This window comes from Anser brachyrhynchus, assembly GCF_964034855.1.
Source record: "Anser brachyrhynchus genome assembly, chromosome: W".
Classification (NCBI taxonomy): Eukaryota; Metazoa; Chordata; class Aves; order Anseriformes; family Anatidae; genus Anser; species Anser brachyrhynchus.
Genome location: NC_137704.1, coordinates 14,892,311 through 14,916,328, shown reverse-complemented (window position 1 = coordinate 14,916,328; position 24,018 = coordinate 14,892,311). Strand labels below are relative to the sequence as shown.

At 55.3% G+C, this 24,018-nt stretch overlaps 3 protein-coding genes across 3 annotated transcripts; all 3 read right to left on the bottom strand.

Annotated features, from left to right (window-relative positions):
• Window positions 1–541: 541 nt before the first annotated feature.
• On the bottom strand, window positions 542–4,103 carry LOC308184825 (adenosine 5'-monophosphoramidase HINT1-like). Its single transcript, XM_080572404.1, has 4 exons — window positions 3,914–4,103; window positions 2,371–2,476; window positions 1,460–1,667; window positions 542–1,245 (listed from the first exon to the last, which is right to left on the bottom strand). The coding sequence occupies exons 1-4, from the start codon at window positions 4,054–4,056 to the stop codon at window positions 1,199–1,201; spliced, it is 504 nt and encodes a 167-aa protein (XP_080428530.1). The 5' UTR covers window positions 4,057–4,103; the 3' UTR covers window positions 542–1,198.
• Window positions 4,104–8,939: 4,836 nt separating this feature from the next.
• LOC308184822 (adenosine 5'-monophosphoramidase HINT1-like) lies at window positions 8,940–12,498 on the bottom strand. The gene is made up of 4 exons (XM_080572400.1): window positions 12,309–12,498; window positions 10,770–10,875; window positions 9,859–10,066; window positions 8,940–9,643 (listed from the first exon to the last, which is right to left on the bottom strand). Exons 1-4 carry the CDS (start codon window positions 12,449–12,451, stop codon window positions 9,597–9,599), a joined length of 504 nt encoding a protein of 167 aa, XP_080428526.1. The 5' UTR covers window positions 12,452–12,498; the 3' UTR covers window positions 8,940–9,596.
• Window positions 12,499–17,335: 4,837 nt separating this feature from the next.
• Window positions 17,336–20,898, bottom strand: LOC308184824 (adenosine 5'-monophosphoramidase HINT1-like). Its single transcript, XM_080572403.1, has 4 exons — window positions 20,709–20,898; window positions 19,166–19,271; window positions 18,255–18,462; window positions 17,336–18,039 (listed from the first exon to the last, which is right to left on the bottom strand). Exons 1-4 carry the CDS (start codon window positions 20,849–20,851, stop codon window positions 17,993–17,995), a joined length of 504 nt encoding a protein of 167 aa, XP_080428529.1. The 5' UTR covers window positions 20,852–20,898; the 3' UTR covers window positions 17,336–17,992.
• Window positions 20,899–24,018: the final 3,120 nt, after the last annotated feature.

The window sequence follows — 24,018 nt, the reverse complement described above, 5'->3', positions numbered from 1 at the left end:
AGGAATTAAACACCTTTTGTGAAAGACTACAAGCGCTGATAGCATTAGCTAGACCGACTGGGGAACAGTTGAACACGTAAATACTTACTCAAGGTCCATTTGCACAGGTTTCTTTGAGCAGTTCCATCGGCTCTTCTACGTCAACAAAACAGACCAATGAAAGAGACCAAGGACAAATACAGAAACAGAACAGTTGATCAAGTGCCAATTTAAGAAGCTTTCCCTGAAAGGGCAACAGCATCTCCACCTCCACCCACCCCTCCCCTCCCCTCCCCTCCCCTCCCCCCCCCAAGTAGTTGACTTCCACAACTATTTTCATCTGACCCCGCAAACGGCAAATTCTATATTACTTCGAGTAGAACAAGGGCTGTTTCTTGTTTCGGTTTGGTTTTTATCATTCAGCTTCTTCAAAAGACTTTAGTCATTCACAGCTGCAATCGTTAACCCCGCAAACAGATCCAGTAACAAAGATCATTCCTCCTGCTAAGGAATCGAGTTTCTTTGTGAGGAACGGAGTCACAAAAAACATTTCATTAGCAAGTTTCAAACACTAAAAATATTTAATAGCATTTTAACGCTCCCACGCTCCAGTAAGCCTTGAACGTAACCGCAATTAAACAAGGAGCACAGCAAAGCCAGAGGTCTAACAAAGCACGAGAGGTGATCGCATTTAAACGCCTTATGGTGCCTTTAGCTAATCCTTCTTCTAGTTCCTGAACAACGGACTTCGTTTAGGAAAAAAAAAGACTCTAAAAATACATACAAAAAAATAAAGGGAACGGCAGCCGAGTCTTGAACGTTCAGAAGCCGACTCAAGCATCCCAGAGCCTTCTACGCTTCGAAAAGCGTCTGTGGGAGAAATTACTTCTCGAAGTTGCGAAACCCACGACTGAAAAGAAAGCGGTAGCAAAACTCCTACGGTAGTCAAGAACAGGCTGACAAGCACCTGTCAGAAATCACACCGGGTAGAGTTTATTCTGCCTCCTCGGGACAGGGGCAGACAACAGACGATGCCTGGAAGCTTTCTTCCAACCTTATTCTTCTCTGGTTCTACATCTGCCAGTCCTCGATGCGGCTGTTTCGCAATAAAAGCACGCCCTTTTATTTGGGAGCAGGGGGAAGATAGCAAGGCCTCAAACACACAGCACATCCTAGATCGTCTTAGGGAGATGGAGACCCACAGGACCGCCGAGCGCTTCTATCTTCGCGTTTCAAATGACTGGGCAAACCACCATCTACACGACACTGTCAACAGACCGAAACATTCTTTTAACTTGCAGAACTATTTCCATCGGCAAGACACACAAGACAGAGGTCATATCCCCATGCTCCATCTTTATTGTGCAAGTGCTGCTCAAAGCTCTTTATTACCCTCCATAGACAGCCGTCCAGGAAAAAAAAAAAAAAAAAAATCATACATCAACAGGGGCTAGATTGACGGGCAACATATGAAACCTACTCGGCGGCGACCCGTACGCGTGCAGTGACGCCTGCGGTGCAAAAACCTTAGCCAGGAGGCCGGCCCAACTGACCGCCACCCAGAATACGTAGATGTACACGACAGCCCGAAGGGCCCGAGGGTGGGCATTCACAGCCATCCGGAATCCATTGGTCAGGTCCAGGTTAGCAGCACACTTCTTGCCAACAACCATTACACGCCCAAGAAGCTGGAAAAAGGAAATAACGTTACCTAACATAACGTGCCACGACGCACAGAACGAACGCGAGCGGAGAACCATCCACAGAACACGGTTAGCTAATCCTTCACGATTCAACCGCTGCTCTTTGAATTACCCTCTAGACGGGAACAGACTACAAAACAGTCACAGAAGCTAAATTTGTCTCGGGGGTTAAAGCCCCCGTCATAGCTTCGGGCAACGTAAGCCGCTCTGGCGGAAAATAAAAGCTTCACGGTGCCTTTTCTTTTGCGTGGCCTCACAAAGCCTTGGAACTTGACTTGCATAGCTAACAGCGAAACAAACACCCAGCGCCGCTCAACCAGCTTTCCCTTTCCTCGCCTCTGACCTGCCCAAACCCCAAGCCCTCTTCTGCATAGTCAAAGTACCACCGCCGCTGTCTGGAAACCGTGAAAACGGGCATCAGACCGTACTTCGGAACAACACTGCTTTTTGCACTACAAGCGCGTAGCCGGAGACCAGCATCGCTTTATATCGCCGCTCTTAGTCAAAAAGCTCAACTCCATTACAAGCTAGAGGCAAAAGACTACAGCATCGGAAAACCCAAAATAGCCTACTGTGCGCCCCTCCGCAACATCCAGAGGAAAAGAGGGGACGGGAAAGAGTCTAGGAAGTTACAAACTAGTTACAGGTACAGCCAGCCTAGCGAAAAGAAAGCTCCCACAGTACTCACGGGTCCGCCAGAATCTTCTGCTTCACATAACCGGACAACTGCCTTCTCAGGAAGGACTAGGAAAAAACACTGGAGCCTGAGGCGAACTATCACGGAACGCAAGGCGCTGGAGGAAGAGTAAACAGTTACAACGCAGTCAGCTTCAGAGAAAGGCAACAGCTTAAGCAAATCACTATGCCCCACCGAACTCGTCCTACCGAAGCAGATTATCAGGTACCCCAAACGCGCACGACAAAACAGCGATTCTTCTTAAGCGATCTTTGAATAGGCAAAGTTCTCTACCTTCTACACGCAAAACACACAAGCGGCAAACAATTGCTAACTGTCCTTCAGTTATGTCCAAATATTGCCTCGGCCAGAGGTAGGAAGGCATCTTCAAAGAACCCGGAGTAATCCGGCTGAGGCTGTATAAACTCTCCGTCCTCGATAACGCCACGTACTCAGGGGAAAGAACATTCCAAGTTAGCCCGTTACGGCCGGCTCTACGTCAGACACCTCCAGACCGAGGCCAAGGTATCACCTGCGAAACACGAATACCACCGATCTGTAGGAAACCATCGACTCGCAACTAATTGCGAGGGAACTCCCCAAATCACCAGCAGACCGAAACTGCATACGGCACCAGAAGCAGGATCCAGCACGCAAGGTGACGGGGGCAACGAGACAGCCGAGTACTTCAGATTAGCGACTTCCGGCAGTTTTATTTATTTTAGATGCGACTGAAACAGCGCCGATAAGACTCGATTCCACAGATGCTTTGCACTTCTTACTCACCATCGCCTTTCACTGCGCGACAATCGAGAATTACGAGCCTTCCTCACACTTCTCCCCCCTATAACATCGCTCAACTGTGAAACAGGCCTTCGGTACAGCGAGCTAAGCAAATTCAAGACCATTCGCTATAGCCAACTACACTCCAAAAGCAGTTCTAAGTTCCCCCCCCGCCTCAAGTGAGGACCAGCAGCCTGCGGGATTGACTGGCTTCTAGATGTTTAAGAAAGCTAGGAAAAGCTGCAATTCTTCCCTTTCACAAGCCACTTTGGAGAGAGCGTGCGCTCGCGTGCGCGGTGGGGGTGGTGCCATAACCAAAGCCTAGCACGGCCGAGCCGGGGCGTCTCTAGAACGCTGTCACGAGGCGCATCAAGACCTGCGTTTCTGCTACGCAGAAATGACTGATTACGGTCACTACTGCGATGCTCGCTGCCTATACGCAGGCAGTCCGAACCCCCAAGGAGACCGACTGCGCCGGCGACCCAGTACGCGCCGTGGCACCCCGGGGGCAGGCGGGACGCGCACCGAAGAAGCGCGGGGTTTTAGAGGCGCTGCAGTAGAGAGCGCCACGAGCCGGAGAGACCCCGACCGACCGACCGACCGTCCGCCCGTCCGTCCGTCCCTCCCTCCCTCCCTCCCTCCCTCCCGCAGCAAGGCCACCACCCGCCCTGCCGCACTCCCGGGACCCGCGACGGGCCCTCGTTTCAGAGGGCCTGCGAGCGGCCGAGGGAAGGAAGGAAAGAGAAGACTCGCACGACGACGCCGCGGCTACCTCCTCGCCCACGACCGCTCATCCTCACGGAGAACGTTGGCGGGGACCTCCTTGCCCTTGCAGGCGACCTCTCCGAAAGCGGCTGCAGCGGCAGCGCCGCCGCCGGGCCAGGCGGCCTGCGCCCTAACGATCCCGTCGGCCATGACGGCGCCCGCTCGGTACAACGCCCCCTCCCTTCCCGCACTCGGCCCGGCCCTCCGCGGCGCTCATTGGGCCGACAGATCGCCGCCGACCGCTCCCGCGCCTCGATTGGCTGCCTCGCCTGCCCTCTTCCCTTGTCCCCGCCCTCTCGGCGGCTCCGCTCCCGTCGACCCGGTGCTTATCGGCGCTCAGGGAGGTCGCGTGCCCTCGGGGCGCGGAGGGATCCGACCGGGAGGGAGGAAGTGGGCGCCCGAAAACGGGCTGGGCGGCTCCGCGGAGGGAAGCCGGGCCCTGCACGGCTGGGAAACGAGCTCCACAGAACGGTTGCTCCGATCATAGAATCATAGCATGGCTTGGCTTGGCAGGGACCTTACTTAAAGATCACCTAATTCCAACCCCCCCGCCCTGGGCAGGGACACCTTCCACTAGACCACGTTGCTCAAAGCCCCATCCAACCTGGCCTTAAACACTTCCAGGGACGGGGCATCCGCCACTTCTCCTGGCAACCCGTTCCAGTGCCTCACCCCCCTCTCAGGAAAGAATCTCTTCCAACTATCCAGTCTAAGTCTACCCTCTTTGAGTTTAAAACCATTACTCCTTGCCCTATCGCTCCTCTCCCTGACAAAGAGTCCCTCCCCAGCTTTCCTGTAGGGCCCCCCCTTTGGGTACTGGAAGGCCCCTCCAAGGTCTCCCCGGAGCCTTCTCTTCTCTCTCCAGGCTGAACCACCCCAACTCCCTCAGCCTGCCTTCCTGGGAGAGGTGCCCCAGCCCCCTGGTCATCTTCGTGGCCCTCCTCTGGACGCGTTCTAGTACGTCCCCGTCCTTCTTGTGCTGGGGGCCCCAGAGCTGAACACAGTACTTACTCTAGGTGGGGCCTCACAAGAGCACAGCAGCAGAGAGGGAGAATCACCTCCCTCGACTTGCCGGCCGCCCTCCTTTTGATGCGGCCCAGGATACGGGTGGCTTTCCGGGCTGCAAGCGTCCATTGCATTGCCGGCTCCGGTTGACGAGCTTCTCATCAACCAACGCCCCCAGGCCCTTCTCCTCAGAGCTGCTCTCCATCCATTCTCCGCCCAGCCTGGATTCGTGCTTAGGATTGCCCCGGACCAAATGCGGGACCTCGCGCTCGTAGCCCCAACTATTATTTATGACCCTATCAGCTCCACCCCAAACACGCTGGTGGCTTTTGGGCGCTGCTCCCCGCAGGCAGATCCCCGCTTTTGCCAGGGCAGGCCTTACCTTTTCAGAAGTTGCTCCACAACCTTCCCTGAGAGCCCCACTTCAACTGCTGGTGTTTCTAAGGGGGAAAGCTGCACCTCCCGCGCAGGGGGTGGCGGGGAGGAATACAAAGCCTGTGCTCAGCCCTGGCACATCACAACTGGGTTTGTGCTCAGCTGGGGAGGAGGCTTCTGGAAAAATAGGCAGTGCCCCCCAAGGCTGCCCAAGCGTGGTCCGCGGTGCCCTGCAGCAGCCCCAGGGAGAGCGGAGCTCAAACTGGCCCGACACGGTGGCAGGGACGTGGCCGTCCCCACACGCGCGGTTCCTGCCTGAGTAGGCCACAGCGCTTCTGCCTCTCTGACAGGCTTGGAGGGTAACGACATCAGAATACGCTCGCTTTAGTTTGAGGTTCCAGCCGCTACTGCCATCGGGATGGCACACGGGGACGGGGCTGGGGCTGGGGGCAGGCAACCACAGGCAGCTTTAACATCTCAGTCCTCCCCGTCGGCCATCTCCCAGCTACCACGCGGGCCACTCAATGCGACCAGACACCAATTCACCCAAGGCAACAAAAATATTTACAGAGCTACACCTCTCCTCGTAACTGTTTGTTGTTTACGGCTGAAACCAGTCCTGGGATAGGATATGCTACCTGGACTGAGCAAAGCCTTTGATATGGTCCCTCACCACATTCTTCTCTCTAAATTGGAGAGGTATGGATTTGAAGGATGGACTGCTGGGCGGATAAAGAATTGGTTGGCTGGTCGCAGCCAAAGGGTTGTGGTCAACGGCTCTATGTCTGGGTGGAGGCCGGTCACAAGCGGTGTCCCTCAGGGGTCGGCCTCGGGACCGGTGCTCTTCAACATCTTTAGCAATGACACAGACGACGGAATCGAGCAAGTTTGCAGATGACACCAAGCTGAGCGGTGCAGTCGATACAACAGAGGGAAGGGATGCCGTCCGGAGGGACCTGGACAGGCCGGAGAAGTGGGCCCATGAGAACCTAATGAGGTTCAACAAGGCCAAGTGCAAGGCGTTGACCTTGGGCTGGGGCAATCCCAGGTATTTCTATAGACTGGGAGAAGAAGAACTTGAGAGCAGCCCTGCGGAGAAGGACTTGGGGGTCCTGATGGACGAGAAGCTGGACACGAGCCAGCAGCGCGCGCTTGCAGCCCGGAAGGCCAACTGTGTCCTGGGCTGCATTAACAAAGGGGTGGCCAGCAGGGAGAGGGAGGTGATTATCCCCCTCTACCCTGCTCTTGGGAGACCCCACCTGGAATACTGCGTGCAGGCCTGGGGCCCCCAGCACAAGAAGGATGTGGAGCTCTTGGAAAGGTCAGTCTCACCTCCGTCCCTGGAAAGGTGTTGGAACAGCTTGTTCTGGATGCCATCTCCAAGCCATTGGAAGAGAAGGAGGTTATGAGGAGTAGTCAGCATGGATTCACCAAGGGGAAATCGTGCTCGACCGACCTCGTTGCCTTCTATGATGGCATCACCAGCTGCGTTGATGGAGGGAGAGCAGTGGATGTCATCTACCTTGACTTTAGCAAGGCTTCCGATACTGTCTCCCACGACGTCCTGCTAGCAAAGCTGAGAAAGCGTGGGATAGACGAGTGGACGGTAAGGTGGGTTGAGACCTGGCTGACCGGCCGAGCTCAGAGGGCGGTGATCGGCGGCGCAGAGTCCGGCTGCAGCCCTGTGACTAGCGGTGTTCCCCAGGGGTCGGTGCTGGGTCCGGTCTTGTTCAACATCTTCATCGCCGACCTTGACGAGGGAATAGTGTCCACCCTCAGCAAGTACGCCGATGATACAAAGCTGGGAGGAGTGGCCGACACGCCAGAAGGCTGTGCTGCCATTCAGCGAGACCTGGGCGGGCTGGAGAGCTGGGCAGGAAGAAGCCAAATGAAGTTTAACAAGAGCAAGCGTAGAGTCCTGCACCTGGGAAGGAACAACCGCGTGTATCAGTACAGGCTGGGGGATGACCTGCTGGAGAGGAGCGCTGCGGAGAAGGACCCGGGGGTCCTGGTGGACGACAGGTTGACCATGAGCCAGCGGCGTGCCCTGGTGGCCAAGAAGGCCAATGGGATCCTGGCGTGCGTTAAAAGGAGCGTGGCCAGCAGGTCAAGGGAGGTGATCCTCCCCCTCTACTCTGCCTTGGGCAGGCCTCGCCTGGAGTACCGTGTCCGGTTCTGGGCTCCCCAGTACAAAAAGAGAGACAGGGATCTCCTGGAAAGAGTCCAGCGGAGGGCAACAAAGATGATACGGGGCCTGGAGCATCTCCCCTATGAGCAAAGACTGAGAGACCTGGGCCTGTTCAGCCTTGAGAAGAGAAGACTGAGAGGGGATCTTATCAATGATTACAAGTATCTTAAGTGTGGGAGACAGTGGGACTTGGCCACCCTCTTTTCAGTGGTTTGTGGGGATAGGACAAGGGGCAACGGCCAAAAACTGGAGCACAGGAAGTTCCGCACCAACACGCGAAAGAACTTCTTCACGGTGAGGGTGACGGAGCGCTGGAACAGGCTGCCCAGGGAGGTTGTGGAGTCTCCTTCTCCGGAGATATTCAAGGCCCGTCTGGACGCCTACCTGGGCAGCCTGCTCTAGGGAACCTGCTCTGGCAGGGGGGTTGGACCCGACGATCTCTTGAGGTCCCTTCCAACCCCTACGAATCTGTATATACAGGAGTAAAAATACACGTGTTGATAGCGATAGGACAAGGGGGAATGGTTTTAAACTAAGACAGGGGAGATTTAGCTTAGATATTAGGAGAAAGTTTTTCACTCAGAGGGTGGTGAGGCACTGGAACGGGTTGCCCAGAGAGGTTCTGGATGCCCCATCCCTGGAGGCATTCAAGGCCAGGCTGGACGCGGCTCTGGGCAGCCTGCTCTAGTGGTTGGCAACGCTGCCCAGAGCAGGGGGGTTGAAACTAGATGATCTTTAAGGTGCTTTTCAACCCAGGCCATTCTATGGTTCTATGATATGCTCTTTGAAAGCGTACAGGCTAAAGGAAGGGTCAAATTGGTGCCTCGGGGGCAAATTTCTTCGCCTTCTACGGTTGTCTAACAGTGCCTATTAAGCAAAGAGATTACCAATCATCTTCCTCCTCTACTTTCTCAGGAATTAAACACCTTTTGTGAAAGACTACAAGCGCTGATAGCATTAGCTAGACCGACTGGGGAACAGTTGAACACGTAAATACTTACTCAAGGTCCATTTGCACAGGTTTCTTTGAGCAGTTCCATCGGCTCTTCTACGTCAACAAAACAGACCAATGAAAGAGACCAAGGACAAATACAGAAACAGAACAGTTGATCAAGTGCCAATTTAAGAAGCTTTCCCTGAAAGTGCAACAGCATCTCCACCTCCACCCACCCCTCCCTTCCCTTCCCTTCCACTCCCCTCCCCTCCCCCCCCCCAAGTAGTTGACTTCCACAACTATTTTCATCTGACCCCGCAAACGGCAAATTCTATATTACTTCGAGTAGAACAAGGGCTGTTTCTTGTTTCGGTTTGGTTTTTATCATTCAGCTTCTTCAAAAGACTTTAGTCATTCACAGCTGCAATCGTTAACCCCGCAAACAGATCCAGTAACAAAGATCATTCCTCCTGCTAAGGAATCGAGTTTCTTTGTGAGGAACGGAGTCACAAAAATCATTTCATTAGCAAGTTTCAAACACTAAAAATATTTAATAGCATTTTAACGCTCCCACGCTCCAGTAAGCCTTGAACGTAACCGCAATTAAACAAGGAGCACAGCAAAGCCAGAGGTCTAACAAAGCACGAGAGGTGATCGCATTTAAACGCCTTATGGTGCCTTTAGCTAATCCTTCTTCTAGTTCCTGAACAACGGACTTCGTTTAGGAAAAAAAAAGACTCTAAAAATACATACAAAAAAATAAAGGGAACGGCAGCCGAGTCTTGAACGTTCAGAAGCCGACTCAAGCATCCCAGAGCCTTCTACGCTTCGAAAAGCGTCTGTGGGAGAAATTACTTCTCGAAGTTGCGAAACCCACGACTGAAAAGAAAGCGGTAGCAAAACTCCTACGGTAGTCAAGAACAGGCTGACAAGCACCTGTCAGAAATCACACCGGGTAGAGTTTATTCTGCCTCCTCGGGACAGGGGCAGACAACAGACGATGCCTGGAAGCTTTCTTCCAACCTTATTCTTCTCTGGTTCTACATCTGCCAGTCCTCGATGCGGCTGTTTCGCAATAAAAGCACGCCCTTTTATTTGGGAGCAGGGGGAAGATAGCAAGGCCTCAAACACACAGCACATCCTAGATCGTCTTAGGGAGATGGAGACCCACAGGACCGCCGAGCGCTTCTATCTTCGCGTTTCAAATGACTGGGCAAACCACCATCTACACGACACTGTCAACAGACCGAAACATTCTTTTAACTTGCAGAACTATTTCCATCGGCAAGACATACAAGACAGAGGTCATATCCCCATGCTCCATCTTTATTGTGCAAATGCTGCTCAAAGCTCTTTATTACCCTCCATAGACAGCCGTCCAGGAAAAAAAAAAAAAAAAAAAATCATACATCAACAGGGGCTAGATTGACGGGCAACATATGAAACCTACTCGGCGGCGACCCGTACGCGTGCAGTGACGCCTGCGGTGCAAAAACCTTAGCCAGGAGGCCGGCCCAACTGACCGCCACCCAGAATACGTAGATGTACACGACAGCCCGAAGGGCCCGAGGGTGGGCATTCACAGCCATCCGGAATCCATTGGTCAGGTCCAGGTTAGCAGCACACTTCTTGCCAACAACCATTACACGCCCAAGAAGCTGGAAAAAGGAAATAACGTTACCTAACATAACGTGCCACGACGCACAGAACGAACGCGAGCGGAGAACCATCCACAGAACACGGTTAGCTAATCCTTCACGATTCAACCGCTGCTCTTTGAATTACCCTCTAGACGGGAACAGACTACAAAACAGTCACAGAAGCTAAATTTGTCTCGGGGGTTAAAGCCCCCGTCATAGCTTCGGGCAACGTAAGCCGCTCTGGCGGAAAATAAAAGCTTCACGGTGCCTTTTCTTTTGCGTGGCCTCACAAAGCCTTGGAACTTGACTTGCATAGCTAACAGCGAAACAAACACCCAGCGCCGCTCAACCAGCTTTCCCTTTCCTCGCCTCTGACCTGCCCAAACCCCAAGCCCTCTTCTGCATAGTCAAAGTACCACCGCCGCTGTCTGGAAACCGTGAAAACGGGCATCAGACTGTACTTCGGAACAACACTGCTTTTTGCACTACAAGCGCGTAGCCGGAGACCAGCATCGCTTTATATCGCCGCTCTTAGTCAAAAAGCTCAACTCCATTACAAGCTAGAGGCAAAAGACTACAGCATCGGAAAACCCAAAATAGCCTACTGTGCGCCCCTCCGCAACATCCAGAGGAAAAGAGGGGACGGGAAAGAGTCTAGGAAGTTACAAACTAGTTACAGGTACAGCCAGCCTAGCGAAAAGAAAGCTCCCACAGTACTCACGGGTCCGCCAGAATCTTCTGCTTCACATAACCGGACAACTGCCTTCTCAGGAAGGACTAGGAAAAAACACTGGAGCCTGAGGCGAACTATCACGGAACGCAAGGCGCTGGAGGAAGAGTAAACAGTTACAACGCAGTCAGCTTCAGAGAAAGGCAACAGCTTAAGCAAATCACTATGCCCCACCGAACTCGTCCTACCGAAGCAGATTATCAGGTACCCCAAACGCGCACGACAAAACAGCGATTCTTCTTAAGCGATCTTTGAATAGGCAAAGTTCTCTACCTTCTACACGCAAAACACACAAGCGGCAAACAATTGCTAACTGTCCTTCAGTTATGTCCAAATATTGCCTCGGCCAGAGGTAGGAAGGCATCTTCAAAGAACCCGGAGTAATCCGGCTGAGGCTGTATAAACTCTCCGTCCTCGATAACGCCACGTACTCAGGGGAAAGAACATTCCAAGTTAGCCCGTTACGGCCGGCTCTACGTCAGACACCTCCAGACCGAGGCCAAGGTATCACCTGCGAAACACGAATACCACCGATCTGTAGGAAACCATCGACTCGCAACTAATTGCGAGGGAACTCCCCAAATCACCAGCAGACCGAAACTGCATACGGCACCAGAAGCAGGATCCAGCACGCAAGGTGACGGGGGCAACGAGACAGCCGAGTACTTCAGATTAGCGACTTCCGGCAGTTTTATTTATTTTAGATGCGACTGAAACAGCGCCGATAAGACTCGATTCCACAGATGCTTTGCACTTCTTACTCACCATCGCCTTTCACTGCGCGACAATCGAGAATTACGAGCCTTCCTCACACTTCTCCCCCCTATAACATCGCTCAACTGTGAAACAGGCCTTCGGTACAGCGAGCTAAGCAAATTCAAGACCATTCGCTATAGCCAACTACACTCCAAAAGCAGTTCTAAGTTCCCCCCCCGCCTCAAGTGAGGACCAGCAGCCTGCGGGATTGACTGGCTTCTAGATGTTTAAGAAAGCTAGGAAAAGCTGCAATTCTTCCCTTTCACAAGCCACTTTGGAGAGAGCGTGCGCTCGCGTGCGCGGTGGGGGTGGTGCCATAACCAAAGCCTAGCACGGCCGAGCCGGGGCGTCTCTAGAACGCTGTCACGAGGCGCATCAAGACCTGCGTTTCTGCTACGCAGAAATGACTGATTACGGTCACTACTGCGATGCTCGCTGCCTATACGCAGGCAGTCCGAACCCCCAAGGAGACCGACTGCGCCGGCGACCCAGTACGCGCCGTGGCACCCCGGGGGCAGGCGGGACGCGCACCGAAGAAGCGCGGGGTTTTAGAGGCGCTGCAGTAGAGAGCGCCACGAGCCGGAGAGACCCCGACCGACCGACCGACCGTCCGTCCGTCCGTCCGTCCCTCCCTCCCTCCCTCCCTCCCGCAGCAAGGCCACCACCCGCCCTGCCGCACTCCCGGGACCCGCGACGGGCCCTCGTTTCAGAGGGCCTGCGAGCGGCCGAGGGAAGGAAGGAAAGAGAAGACTCGCACGACGACGCCGCGGCTACCTCCTCGCCCACGACCGCTCATCCTCACGGAGAACGTTGGCGGGGACCTCCTTGCCCTTGCAGGCGACCTCTCCGAAAGCGGCTGCAGCGGCAGCGCCGCCGCCGGGCCAGGCGGCCTGCGCCCTAACGATCCCGTCGGCCATGACGGCGCCCGCTCGGTACAACGCCCCCTCCCTTCCCGCACTCGGCCCGGCCCTCCGCGGCGCTCATTGGGCCGACAGATCGCCGCCGACCGCTCCCGCGCCTCGATTGGCTGCCTCGCCTGCCCTCTTCCCTTGTCCCCGCCCTCTCGGCGGCTCCGCTCCCGTCGACCCGGTGCTTATCGGCGCTCAGGGAGGTCGCGTGCCCTCGGGGCGCGGAGGGATCCGACCGGGAGGGAGGAAGTGGGCGCCCGAAAACGGGCTGGGCGGCTCCGCGGAGGGAAGCCGGGCCCTGCACGGCTGGGAAACGAGCTCCACAGAACGGTTGCTCCGATCATAGAATCATAGCATGGCTTGGCTTGGCAGGGACCTTACTTAAAGATCACCTAATTCCAACCCCCCCGCCCTGGGCAGGGACACCTTCCACTAGACCACGTTGCTCAAAGCCCCATCCAACCTGGCCTTAAACACTTCCAGGGACGGGGCATCCGCCACTTCTCCTGGCAACCCGTTCCAGTGCCTCACCCCCCTCTCAGGAAAGAATCTCTTCCAACTATCCAGTCTAAGTCTACCCTCTTTGAGTTTAAAACCATTACTCCTTGCCCTATCGCTCCTCTCCCTGACAAAGAGTCCCTCCCCAGCTTTCCTGTAGGGCCCCCCCTTTGGGTACTGGAAGGCCCCTCCAAGGTCTCCCCGGAGCCTTCTCTTCTCTCTCCAGGCTGAACCACCCCAACTCCCTCAGCCTGCCTTCCTGGGAGAGGTGCCCCAGCCCCCTGGTCATCTTCGTGGCCCTCCTCTGGACGCGTTCTAGTACGTCCCCGTCCTTCTTGTGCTGGGGGCCCCAGAGCTGAACACAGTACTTACTCTAGGTGGGGCCTCACAAGAGCACAGCAGCAGAGAGGGAGAATCACCTCCCTCGACTTGCCGGCCGCCCTCCTTTTGATGCGGCCCAGGATACGGGTGGCTTTCCGGGCTGCAAGCGTCCATTGCATTGCCGGCTCCGGTTGACGAGCTTCTCATCAACCAACGCCCCCAGGCCCTTCTCCTCAGAGCTGCTCTCCATCCATTCTCCGCCCAGCCTGGATTCGTGCTTAGGATTGCCCCGGACCAAATGCGGGACCTCGCGCTCGTAGCCCCAACTATTATTTATGACCCTATCAGCTCCACCCCAAACACGCTGGTGGCTTTTGGGCGCTGCTCCCCGCAGGCAGATCCCCGCTTTTGCCAGGGCAGGCCTTACCTTTTCAGAAGTTGCTCCACAACCTTCCCTGAGAGCCCCACTTCAACTGCTGGTGTTTCTAAGGGGGAAAGCTGCACCTCCCGCGCAGGGGGTGGCGGGGAGGAATACAAAGCCTGTGCTCAGCCCTGGCACATCACAACTGGGTTTGTGCTCAGCTGGGGAGGAGGCTTCTGGAAAAATAGGCAGTGCCCCCCAAGGCTGCCCAAGCGTGGTCCGCGGTGCCCTGCAGCAGCCCCAGGGAGAGCGGAGCTCAAACTGGCCCGACACGGTGGCAGGGACGTGGCCGTCCCCACACGCGCGGTTCCTGCCTGAGTAGGCCACAGCGCTTCTGCCTCTCTGACAGGCTTGGAGGGTAACGACATCAGAATACGCTCGCTTTAGTTTGAGGTTCCAGCCGCTACTGCCATCGGGATGGCACACGGGGACGGGGCTGGGGCTGGGGGCAGGCAACCACAGGCAGCTTTAACATCTCAGTCCTCCCCGTCGGCCATCTCCCAGCTACCACGCGGGCCACTCAATGCGACCAGACACCAATTCACCCAAGGCAACAAAAATATTTACAGAGCTACACCTCTCCTCGTAACTGTTTGTTGTTTACGGCTGAAACCAGTCCTGGGATAGGATATGCTACCTGGACTGAGCAAAGCCTTTGATATGGTCCCTCACCACATTCTTCTCTCTAAATTGGAGAGGTATGGATTTGAAGGATGGACTGCTGGGCGGATAAAGAATTGGTTGGCTGGTCGCAGCCAAAGGGTTGTGGTCAACGGCTCTATGTCTGGGTGGAGGCCGGTCACAAGCGGTGTCCCTCAGGGGTCGGCCTCGGGACCGGTGCTCTTCAACATCTTTAGCAATGACACAGACGACGGAATCGAGCAAGTTTGCAGATGACACCAAGCTGAGCGGTGCAGTCGATACAACAGAGGGAAGGGATGCCGTCCGGAGGGACCTGGACAGGCCGGAGAAGTGGGCCCATGAGAACCTAATGAGGTTCAACAAGGCCAAGTGCAAGGCGTTGACCTTGGGCTGGGGCAATCCCAGGTATTTCTATAGACTGGGAGAAGAAGAACTTGAGAGCAGCCCTGCGGAGAAGGACTTGGGGGTCCTGATGGACGAGAAGCTGGACACGAGCCAGCAGCGCGCGCTTGCAGCCCGGAAGGCCAACTGTGTCCTGGGCTGCATTAACAAAGGGGTGGCCAGCAGGGAGAGGGAGGTGATTATCCCCCTCTACCCTGCTCTTGGGAGACCCCACCTGGAATACTGCGTGCAGGCCTGGGGCCCCCAGCACAAGAAGGATGTGGAGCTCTTGGAAAGGTCAGTCTCACCTCCGTCCCTGGAAAGGTGTTGGAACAGCTTGTTCTGGATGCCATCTCCAAGCCATTGGAAGAGAAGGAGGTTATGAGGAGTAGTCAGCATGGATTCACCAAGGGGAAATCGTGCTCGACCGACCTCGTTGCCTTCTATGATGGCATCACCAGCTGCGTTGATGGAGGGAGAGCAGTGGATGTCATCTACCTTGACTTTAGCAAGGCTTCCGATACTGTCTCCCACGACGTCCTGCTAGCAAAGCTGAGAAAGCGTGGGATAGACGAGTGGACGGTAAGGTGGGTTGAGACCTGGCTGACCGGCCGAGCTCAGAGGGCGGTGATCGGCGGCGCAGAGTCCGGCTGCAGCCCTGTGACTAGCGGTGTTCCCCAGGGGTCGGTGCTGGGTCCGGTCTTGTTCAACATCTTCATCGCCGACCTTGACGAGGGAATAGTGTCCACCCTCAGCAAGTACGCCGATGATACAAAGCTGGGAGGAGTGGCCGACACGCCAGAAGGCTGTGCTGCCATTCAGCGAGACCTGGGCGGGCTGGAGAGCTGGGCAGGAAGAAGCCAAATGAAGTTTAACAAGAGCAAGCGTAGAGTCCTGCACCTGGGAAGGAACAACCGCGTGTATCAGTACAGGCTGGGGGATGACCTGCTGGAGAGGAGCGCTGCGGAGAAGGACCCGGGGGTCCTGGTGGACGACAGGTTGACCATGAGCCAGCGGCGTGCCCTGGTGGCCAAGAAGGCCAATGGGATCCTGGCGTGCGTTAAAAGGAGCGTGGCCAGCAGGTCAAGGGAGGTGATCCTCCCCCTCTACTCTGCCTTGGGCAGGCCTCGCCTGGAGTACCGTGTCCGGTTCTGGGCTCCCCAGTACAAAAAGAGAGACAGGGATCTCCTGGAAAGAGTCCAGCGGAGGGCAACAAAGATGATACGGGGCCTGGAGCATCTCCCCTATGAGCAAAGACTGAGAGACCTGGGCCTGTTCAGCCTTGAGAAGAGAAGACTGAGAGGGGATCTTATCAATGATTACAAGTATCTTAAGTGTGGGAGACAGTGGGACTTGGCCACCCTCTTTTCAGTGGTTTGTGGGGATAGGACAAGGGGCAACGGCCAAAAACTGGAGCACAGGAAGTTCCGCACCAACACGCGAAAGAACTTCTTCACGGTGAGGGTGACGGAGCGCTGGAACAGGCTGCCCAGGGAGGTTGTGGAGTCTCCTTCTCCGGAGATATTCAAGGCCCGTCTGGACGCCTACCTGGGCAGCCTGCTCTAGGGAACCTGCTCTGGCAGGGGGGTTGGACCCGACGATCTCTTGAGGTCCCTTCCAACCCCTACGAATCTGTATATACAGGAGTAAAAATACACGTGTTGATAGCGATAGGACAAGGGGGAATGGTTTTAAACTAAGACAGGGGAGATTTAGCTTAGATATTAGGAGAAAGTTTTTCACTCAGAGGGTGGTGAGGCACTGGAACGGGTTGCCCAGAGAGGTTCTGGATGCCCCATCCCTGGAGGCATTCAAGGCCAGGCTGGACGCGGCTCTGGGCAGCCTGCTCTAGTGGTTGGCAACGCTGCCCAGAGCAGGGGGGTTGAAACTAGATGATCTTTAAGGTGCTTTTCAACCCAGGCCATTCTATGGTTCTATGATATGCTCTTTGAAAGCGTACAGGCTAAAGGAAGGGTCAAATTGGTGCCTCGGGGGCAAATTTCTTCGCCTTCTACGGTTGTCTAACAGTGCCTATTAAGCAAAGAGATTACCAATCATCTTCCTCCTCTACTTTCTCAGGAATTAAACACCTTTTGTGAAAGACTACAAGCGCTGATAGCATTAGCTAGACCGACTGGGGAACAGTTGAACACGTAAATACTTACTCAAGGTCCATTTGCACAGGTTTCTTTGAGCAGTTCCATCGGCTCTTCTACGTCAACAAAACAGACCAATGAAAGAGACCAAGGACAAATACAGAAACAGAACAGTTGATCAAGTGCCAATTTAAGAAGCTTTCCCTGAAAGTGCAACAGCATCTCCACCTCCACCCACCCCTCCCTTCCCTTCCCTTCCACTCCCCTCCCCTCCCCCCCCCCCAAGTAGTTGACTTCCACAACTATTTTCATCTGACCCCGCAAACGGCAAATTCTATATTACTTCGAGTAGAACAAGGGCTGTTTCTTGTTTCGGTTTGGTTTTTATCATTCAGCTTCTTCAAAAGACTTTAGTCATTCACAGCTGCAATCGTTAACCCCGCAAACAGATCCAGTAACAAAGATCATTCCTCCTGCTAAGGAATCGAGTTTCTTTGTGAGGAACGGAGTCACAAAAATCATTTCATTAGCAAGTTTCAAACACTAAAAATATTTAATAGCATTTTAACGCTCCCACGCTCCAGTAAGCCTTGAACGTAACCGCAATTAAACAAGGAGCACAGCAAAGCCAGAGGTCTAACAAAGCACGAGAGGTGATCGCATTTAAACGCCTTATGGTGCCTTTAGCTAATCCTTCTTCTAGTTCCTGAACAACGGACTTCGTTTAGGAAAAAAAAAGACTCTAAAAATACATACAAAAAAATAAAGGGAACGGCAGCCGAGTCTTGAACGTTCAGAAGCCGACTCAAGCATCCCAGAGCCTTCTACGCTTCGAAAAGCGTCTGTGGGAGAAATTACTTCTCGAAGTTGCGAAACCCACGACTGAAAAGAAAGCGGTAGCAAAACTCCTACGGTAGTCAAGAACAGGCTGACAAGCACCTGTCAGAAATCACACCGGGTAGAGTTTATTCTGCCTCCTCGGGACAGGGGCAGACAACAGACGATGCCTGGAAGCTTTCTTCCAACCTTATTCTTCTCTGGTTCTACATCTGCCAGTCCTCGATGCGGCTGTTTCGCAATAAAAGCACGCCCTTTTATTTGGGAGCAGGGGGAAGATAGCAAGGCCTCAAACACACAGCACATCCTAGATCGTCTTAGGGAGATGGAGACCCACAGGACCGCCGAGCGCTTCTATCTTCGCGTTTCAAATGACTGGGCAAACCACCATCTACACGACACTGTCAACAGACCGAAACATTCTTTTAACTTGCAGAACTATTTCCATCGGCAAGACATACAAGACAGAGGTCATATCCCCATGCTCCATCTTTATTGTGCAAATGCTGCTCAAAGCTCTTTATTACCCTCCATAGACAGCCGTCCAGGAAAAAAAAAAAAAAAAAAAATCATACATCAACAGGGGCTAGATTGACGGGCAACATATGAAACCTACTCGGCGGCGACCCGTACGCGTGCAGTGACGCCTGCGGTGCAAAAACCTTAGCCAGGAGGCCGGCCCAACTGACCGCCACCCAGAATACGTAGATGTACACGACAGCCCGAAGGGCCCGAGGGTGGGCATTCACAGCCATCCGGAATCCATTGGTCAGGTCCAGGTTAGCAGCACACTTCTTGCCAACAACCATTACACGCCCAAGAAGCTGGAAAAAGGAAATAACGTTACCTAACATAACGTGCCACGACGCACAGAACGAACGCGAGCGGAGAACCATCCACAGAACACGGTTAGCTAATCCTTCACGATTCAACCGCTGCTCTTTGAATTACCCTCTAGACAGGAACAGACTACAAAACAGTCACAGAAGCTAAATTTGTCTCGGGGGTTAAAGCCCCCGTCATAGCTTCGGGCAACGTAAGCCGCTCTGGCGGAAAATAAAAGCTTCACGGTGCCTTTTCTTTTGCGTGGCCTCACAAAGCCTTGGAACTTGACTTGCATAGCTAACAGCGAAACAAACACCCAGCGCCGCTCAACCAGCTTTCCCTTTCCTCGCCTCTGACCTGCCCAAACCCCAAGCCCTCTTCTGCATAGTCAAAGTACCACCGCCGCTGTCTGGAAACCGTGAAAACGGGCATCAGACCGTACTTCGGAACAACACTGCTTTTTGCACTACAAGCGCGTAGCCGGAGACCAGCATCGCTTTATATCGCCGCTCTTAGTCAAAAAGCTCAACTCCATTACAAGCTAGAGGCAAAAGACTACAGCATCGGAAAACCCAAAATAGCCTACTGTGCGCCCCTCCGCAACATCCAGAGGAAAAGAGGGGACGGGAAAGAGTCTAGGAAGTTACAAACTAGTTACAGGTACAGCCAGCCTAGCGAAAAGAAAGCTCCCACAGTACTCACGGGTCCGCCAGAATCTTCTGCTTCACATAACCGGACAACTGCCTTCTCAGGAAGGACTAGGAAAAAACACTGGAGCCTGAGGCGAACTATCACGGAACGCAAGGCGCTGGAGGAAGAGTAAACAGTTACAACGCAGTCAGCTTCAGAGAAAGGCAACAGCTTAAGCAAATCACTATGCCCCACCGAACTCGTCCTACCGAAGCAGATTATCAGGTACCCCAAACGCGCACGACAAAACAGCGATTCTTCTTAAGCGATCTTTGAATAGGCAAAGTTCTCTACCTTCTACACGCAAAACACACAAGCGGCAAACAATTGCTAACTGTCCTTCAGTTATGTCCAAATATTGCCTCGGCCAGAGGTAGGAAGGCATCTTCAAAGAACCCGGAGTAATCCGGCTGAGGCTGTATAAACTCTCCGTCCTCGATAACGCCACGTACTCAGGGGAAAGAACATTCCAAGTTAGCCCGTTACGGCCGGCTCTACGTCAGACACCTCCAGACCGAGGCCAAGGTATCACCTGCGAAACACGAATACCACCGATCTGTAGGAAACCATCGACTCGCAACTAATTGCGAGGGAACTCCCCAAATCACCAGCAGACCGAAACTGCATACGGCACCAGAAGCAGGATCCAGCACGCAAGGTGACGGGGGCAACGAGACAGCCGAGTACTTCAGATTAGCGACTTCCGGCAGTTTTATTTATTTTAGATGCGACTGAAACAGCGCCGATAAGACTCGATTCCACAGATGCTTTGCACTTCTTACTCACCATCGCCTTTCACTGCGCGACAATCGAGAATTACGAGCCTTCCTCACACTTCTCCCCCCTATAACATCGCTCAACTGTGAAACAGGCCTTCGGTACAGCGAGCTAAGCAAATTCAAGACCATTCGCTATAGCCAACTACACTCCAAAAGCAGTTCTAAGTTCCCCCCCCGCCTCAAGTGAGGACCAGCAGCCTGCGGGATTGACTGGCTTCTAGATGTTTAAGAAAGCTAGGAAAAGCTGCAATTCTTCCCTTTCACAAGCCACTTTGGAGAGAGCGTGCGCTCGCGTGCGCGGTGGGGGTGGTGCCATAACCAAAGCCTAGCACGGCCGAGCCGGGGCGTCTCTAGAACGCTGTCACGAGGCGCATCAAGACCTGCGTTTCTGCTACGCAGAAATGACTGATTACGGTCACTACTGCGATGCTCGCTGCCTATACGCAGGCAGTCCGAACCCCCAAGGAGACCGACTGCGCCGGCGACCCAGTACGCGCCGTGGCACCCCGGGGGCAGGCGGGACGCGCACCGAAGAAGCGCGGGGTTTTAGAGGCGCTGCAGTAGAGAGCGCCACGAGCCGGAGAGACCCCGACCGACCGACCGACCGTCCGTCCGTCCGTCCGTCCGTCCGTCCGTCCCTCCCTCCCTCCCTCCCGCAGCAAGGCCACCACCCGCCCTGCCGCACTCCCGGGACCCGCGACGGGCCCTCGTTTCAGAGGGCCTGCGAGCGGCCGAGGGAAGGAAAGAGAAGACTCGCACGACGACGCCGCGGCTACCTCCTCGCCCACGACCGCTCATCCTCACGGAGAACGTTGGCGGGGACCTCCTTGCCCTTGCAGGCGACCTCTCCGAAAGCGGCTGCAGCGGCAGCGCCGCCGCCGGGCCAGGCGGCCTGCGCCCTAACGATCCCGTCGGCCATGACGGCGCCCGCTCGGTACAACGCCCCCTCCCTTCCCGCACTCGGCCCGGCCCTCCGCGGCGCTCATTGGGCCGACAGATCGCCGCCGACCGCTCCCGCGCCTCGATTGGCTGCCTCGCCTGCCCTCTTCCCTTGTCCCCGCCCTCTCGGCGGCTCCGCTCCCGTCGACCCGGTGCTTATCGGCGCTCAGGGAGGTCGCGTGCCCTCGGGGCGCGGAGGGATCCGACCGGGAGGGAGGAAGTGGGCGCCCGAAAACGGGCTGGGCGGCTCCGCGGAGGGAAGCCGGGCCCTGCACGGCTAGGAAACGAGCTCCACAGAACGGTTGCTCCGATCATAGAATCATAGCATGGCTTGGCTTGGCAGGGACCTTACTTAAAGATCACCTAATTCCAACCCCCCCGCCCTGGGCAGGGACACCTTCCACTAGACCACGTTGCTCAAAGCCCCATCCAACCTGGCCTTAAACACTTCCAGGGACGGGGCATCCGCCACTTCTCCTGGCAACCCGTTCCAGTGCCTCACCCCCCTCTCAGGAAAGAATCTCTTCCAACTATCCAGTCTAAGTCTACCCTCTTTGAGTTTAAAACCATTACTCCTTGCCCTATCGCTCCTCTCCCTGACAAAGAGTCCCTCCCCAGCTTTCCTGTAGGGCCCCCCCTTTGGGTACTGGAAGGCCCCTCCAAGGTCTCCCCGGAGCCTTCTCTTCTCTCTCCAGGCTGAACCACCCCAACTCCCTCAGCCTGCCTTCCTGGGAGAGGTGCCCCAGCCCCCTGGTCATCTTCGTGGCCCTCCTCTGGACGCGTTCTAGTACGTCCCCGTCCTTCTTGTGCTGGGGGCCCCAGAGCTGAACACAGTACTTACTCTAGGTGGGGCCTCACAAGAGCACAGCAGCAGAGAGGGAGAATCACCTCCCTCGACTTGCCGGCCGCCCTCCTTTTGATGCGGCCCAGGATACGGGTGGCTTTCCGGGCTGCAAGCGTCCATTGCATTGCCGGCTCCGGTTGACGAGCTTCTCATCAACCAACGCCCCCAGGCCCTTCTCCTCAGAGCTGCTCTCCATCCATTCTCCGCCCAGCCTGGATTCGTGCTTAGGATTGCCCCGGACCAAATGCGGGACCTCGCGCTCGTAGCCCCAACTATTATTTATGACCCTATCAGCTCCACCCCAAACACGCTGGTGGCTTTTGGGCGCTGCTCCCCGCAGGCAGATCCCCGCTTTTGCCAGGGCAGGCCTTACCTTTTCAGAAGTTGCTCCACAACCTTCCCTGAGAGCCCCACTTCAACTGCTGGTGTTTCTAAGGGGGAAAGCTGCACCTCCCGCGCACGGGGTGGCGGGGAGGAATACAAAGCCTGTGCTCAGCCCTGGCACATCACAACTGGGTTTGTGCTCAGCTGGGGAGGAGGCTTCTGGAAAAATAGGCAGTGCCCCCCAAGGCTGCCCAAGCGTGGTCCGCGGTGCCCTGCAGCAGCCCCAGGGAGAGCGGAGCTCAAACTGGCCCGACACGGCGGCAGGGACGTGGCCGTCCCCACACGCGCGGTTCCTGCCTGAGTAGGCCACAGCGCTTCTGCCTCTCTGACAGGCTTGGAGGGTAACGACATCAGAATACGCTCGCTTTAGTTTGAGGTTCCAGGCGCTACTGCCATCGGGATGGCACACGGGGACGGGGCTGGGGCTGGGGCTGGGGGCAGGCAACCACAGGCAGCTTTAACATCTCGGTCCTCCCCGTCGGCCATCTCCCAGCTACCACGCGGGCCACTCAGTGCGACCAGACACCAATTCACCCAAGGCAACAAAAATATTTACAGAGCTACACCTCTCCTCGTAACTGTTTGTTGTTTACGGCTGAAACCACTCCTGGGATAGGATATGCCACCTGGACTGAGCAAAGCCTTTGATATGGTCCCTCACCACATTCTTCTCTCTAAATTGGAGAGGTATGGATTTGAAGGATGGACTGCTGGGCGGATAAAGAATTGGTTGGCTGGTCGCAGCCAAAGGGTTGTGGTCAACGGCTCTATGTCTGGGTGGAGGCCGGTCACAAGCGGTGTCCCTCAGGGGTCGGCCTCGGGACCGGTGCTCTTCAACATCTTTAGCAATGACACAGACGACGGAATCGAGCAAGTTTGCAGATGACACCAAGCTGAGCGGTGCAGTCGATACAACAGAGGGAAGGGATGCCGTCCGGAGGGACCTGGACAGGCCGGAGAAGTGGGCCCATGAGAACCTAATGAGGTTCAACAAGGCCAAGTGCAAGGCGTTGACCTTGGGCTGGGGCAATCCCAGGTATTTCTATAGACTGGGAGAAGAAGAACTTGAGAGCAGCCCTGCGGAGAAGGACTTGGGGGTCCTGATGGACGAGAAGCTGGACACGAGCCAGCAGCGCGCGCTTGCAGCCCGGAAGGCCAACTGTGTCCTGGGCTGCATTAACAAAGGGGTGGCCAGCAGGGAGAGGGAGGTGATTATCCCCCTCTACCCTGCTCTTGGGAGACCCCACCTGGAATACTGCGTGCAGGCCTGGGGCCCCCAGCACAAGAAGGATGTGGAGCTCTTGGAAAGGTCAGTCTCACCTCCGTCCCTGGAAAGGTGTTGGAACAGCTGGAAAGGTGTTGGAACAGCTTGTTCTGGATGCCATCTCCAAGCCATTGGAAGAGAAGGAGGTTATGAGGAGTAGTCAGCATGGATTCACCAAGGGGAAATCGTGCTCGACCGACCTCGTTGCCTTCTATGATGGCATCACCAGCTGCGTTGATGGAGGGAGAGCAGTGGATGTCATCTACCTTGACTTTAGCAAGGCTTCCGATACTGTCTCCCACGACGTCCTGCTAGCAAAGCTGAGAAAGCGTGGGATAGACGAGTGGACGGTAAGGTGGGTTGAGACCTGGCTGACCGGCCGAGCTCAGAGGGCGGTGATCGGCGGCGCAGAGTCCGGCTGCAGCCCTGTGACTAGCGGTGTTCCCCAGGGGTCGGTGCTGGGTCCGGTCTTGTTCAACATCTTCATCGCCGACCTTGACGAGGGAATAGTGTCCACCCTCAGCAAGTACGCCGATGATACAAAGCTGGGAGGAGTGGCCGACACGCCAGAAGGCTGTGCTGCCATTCAGCGAGACCTGGGCGGGCTGGAGAGCTGGGCAGGAAGAAGCCAAATGAAGTTTAACAAGAGCAAGCG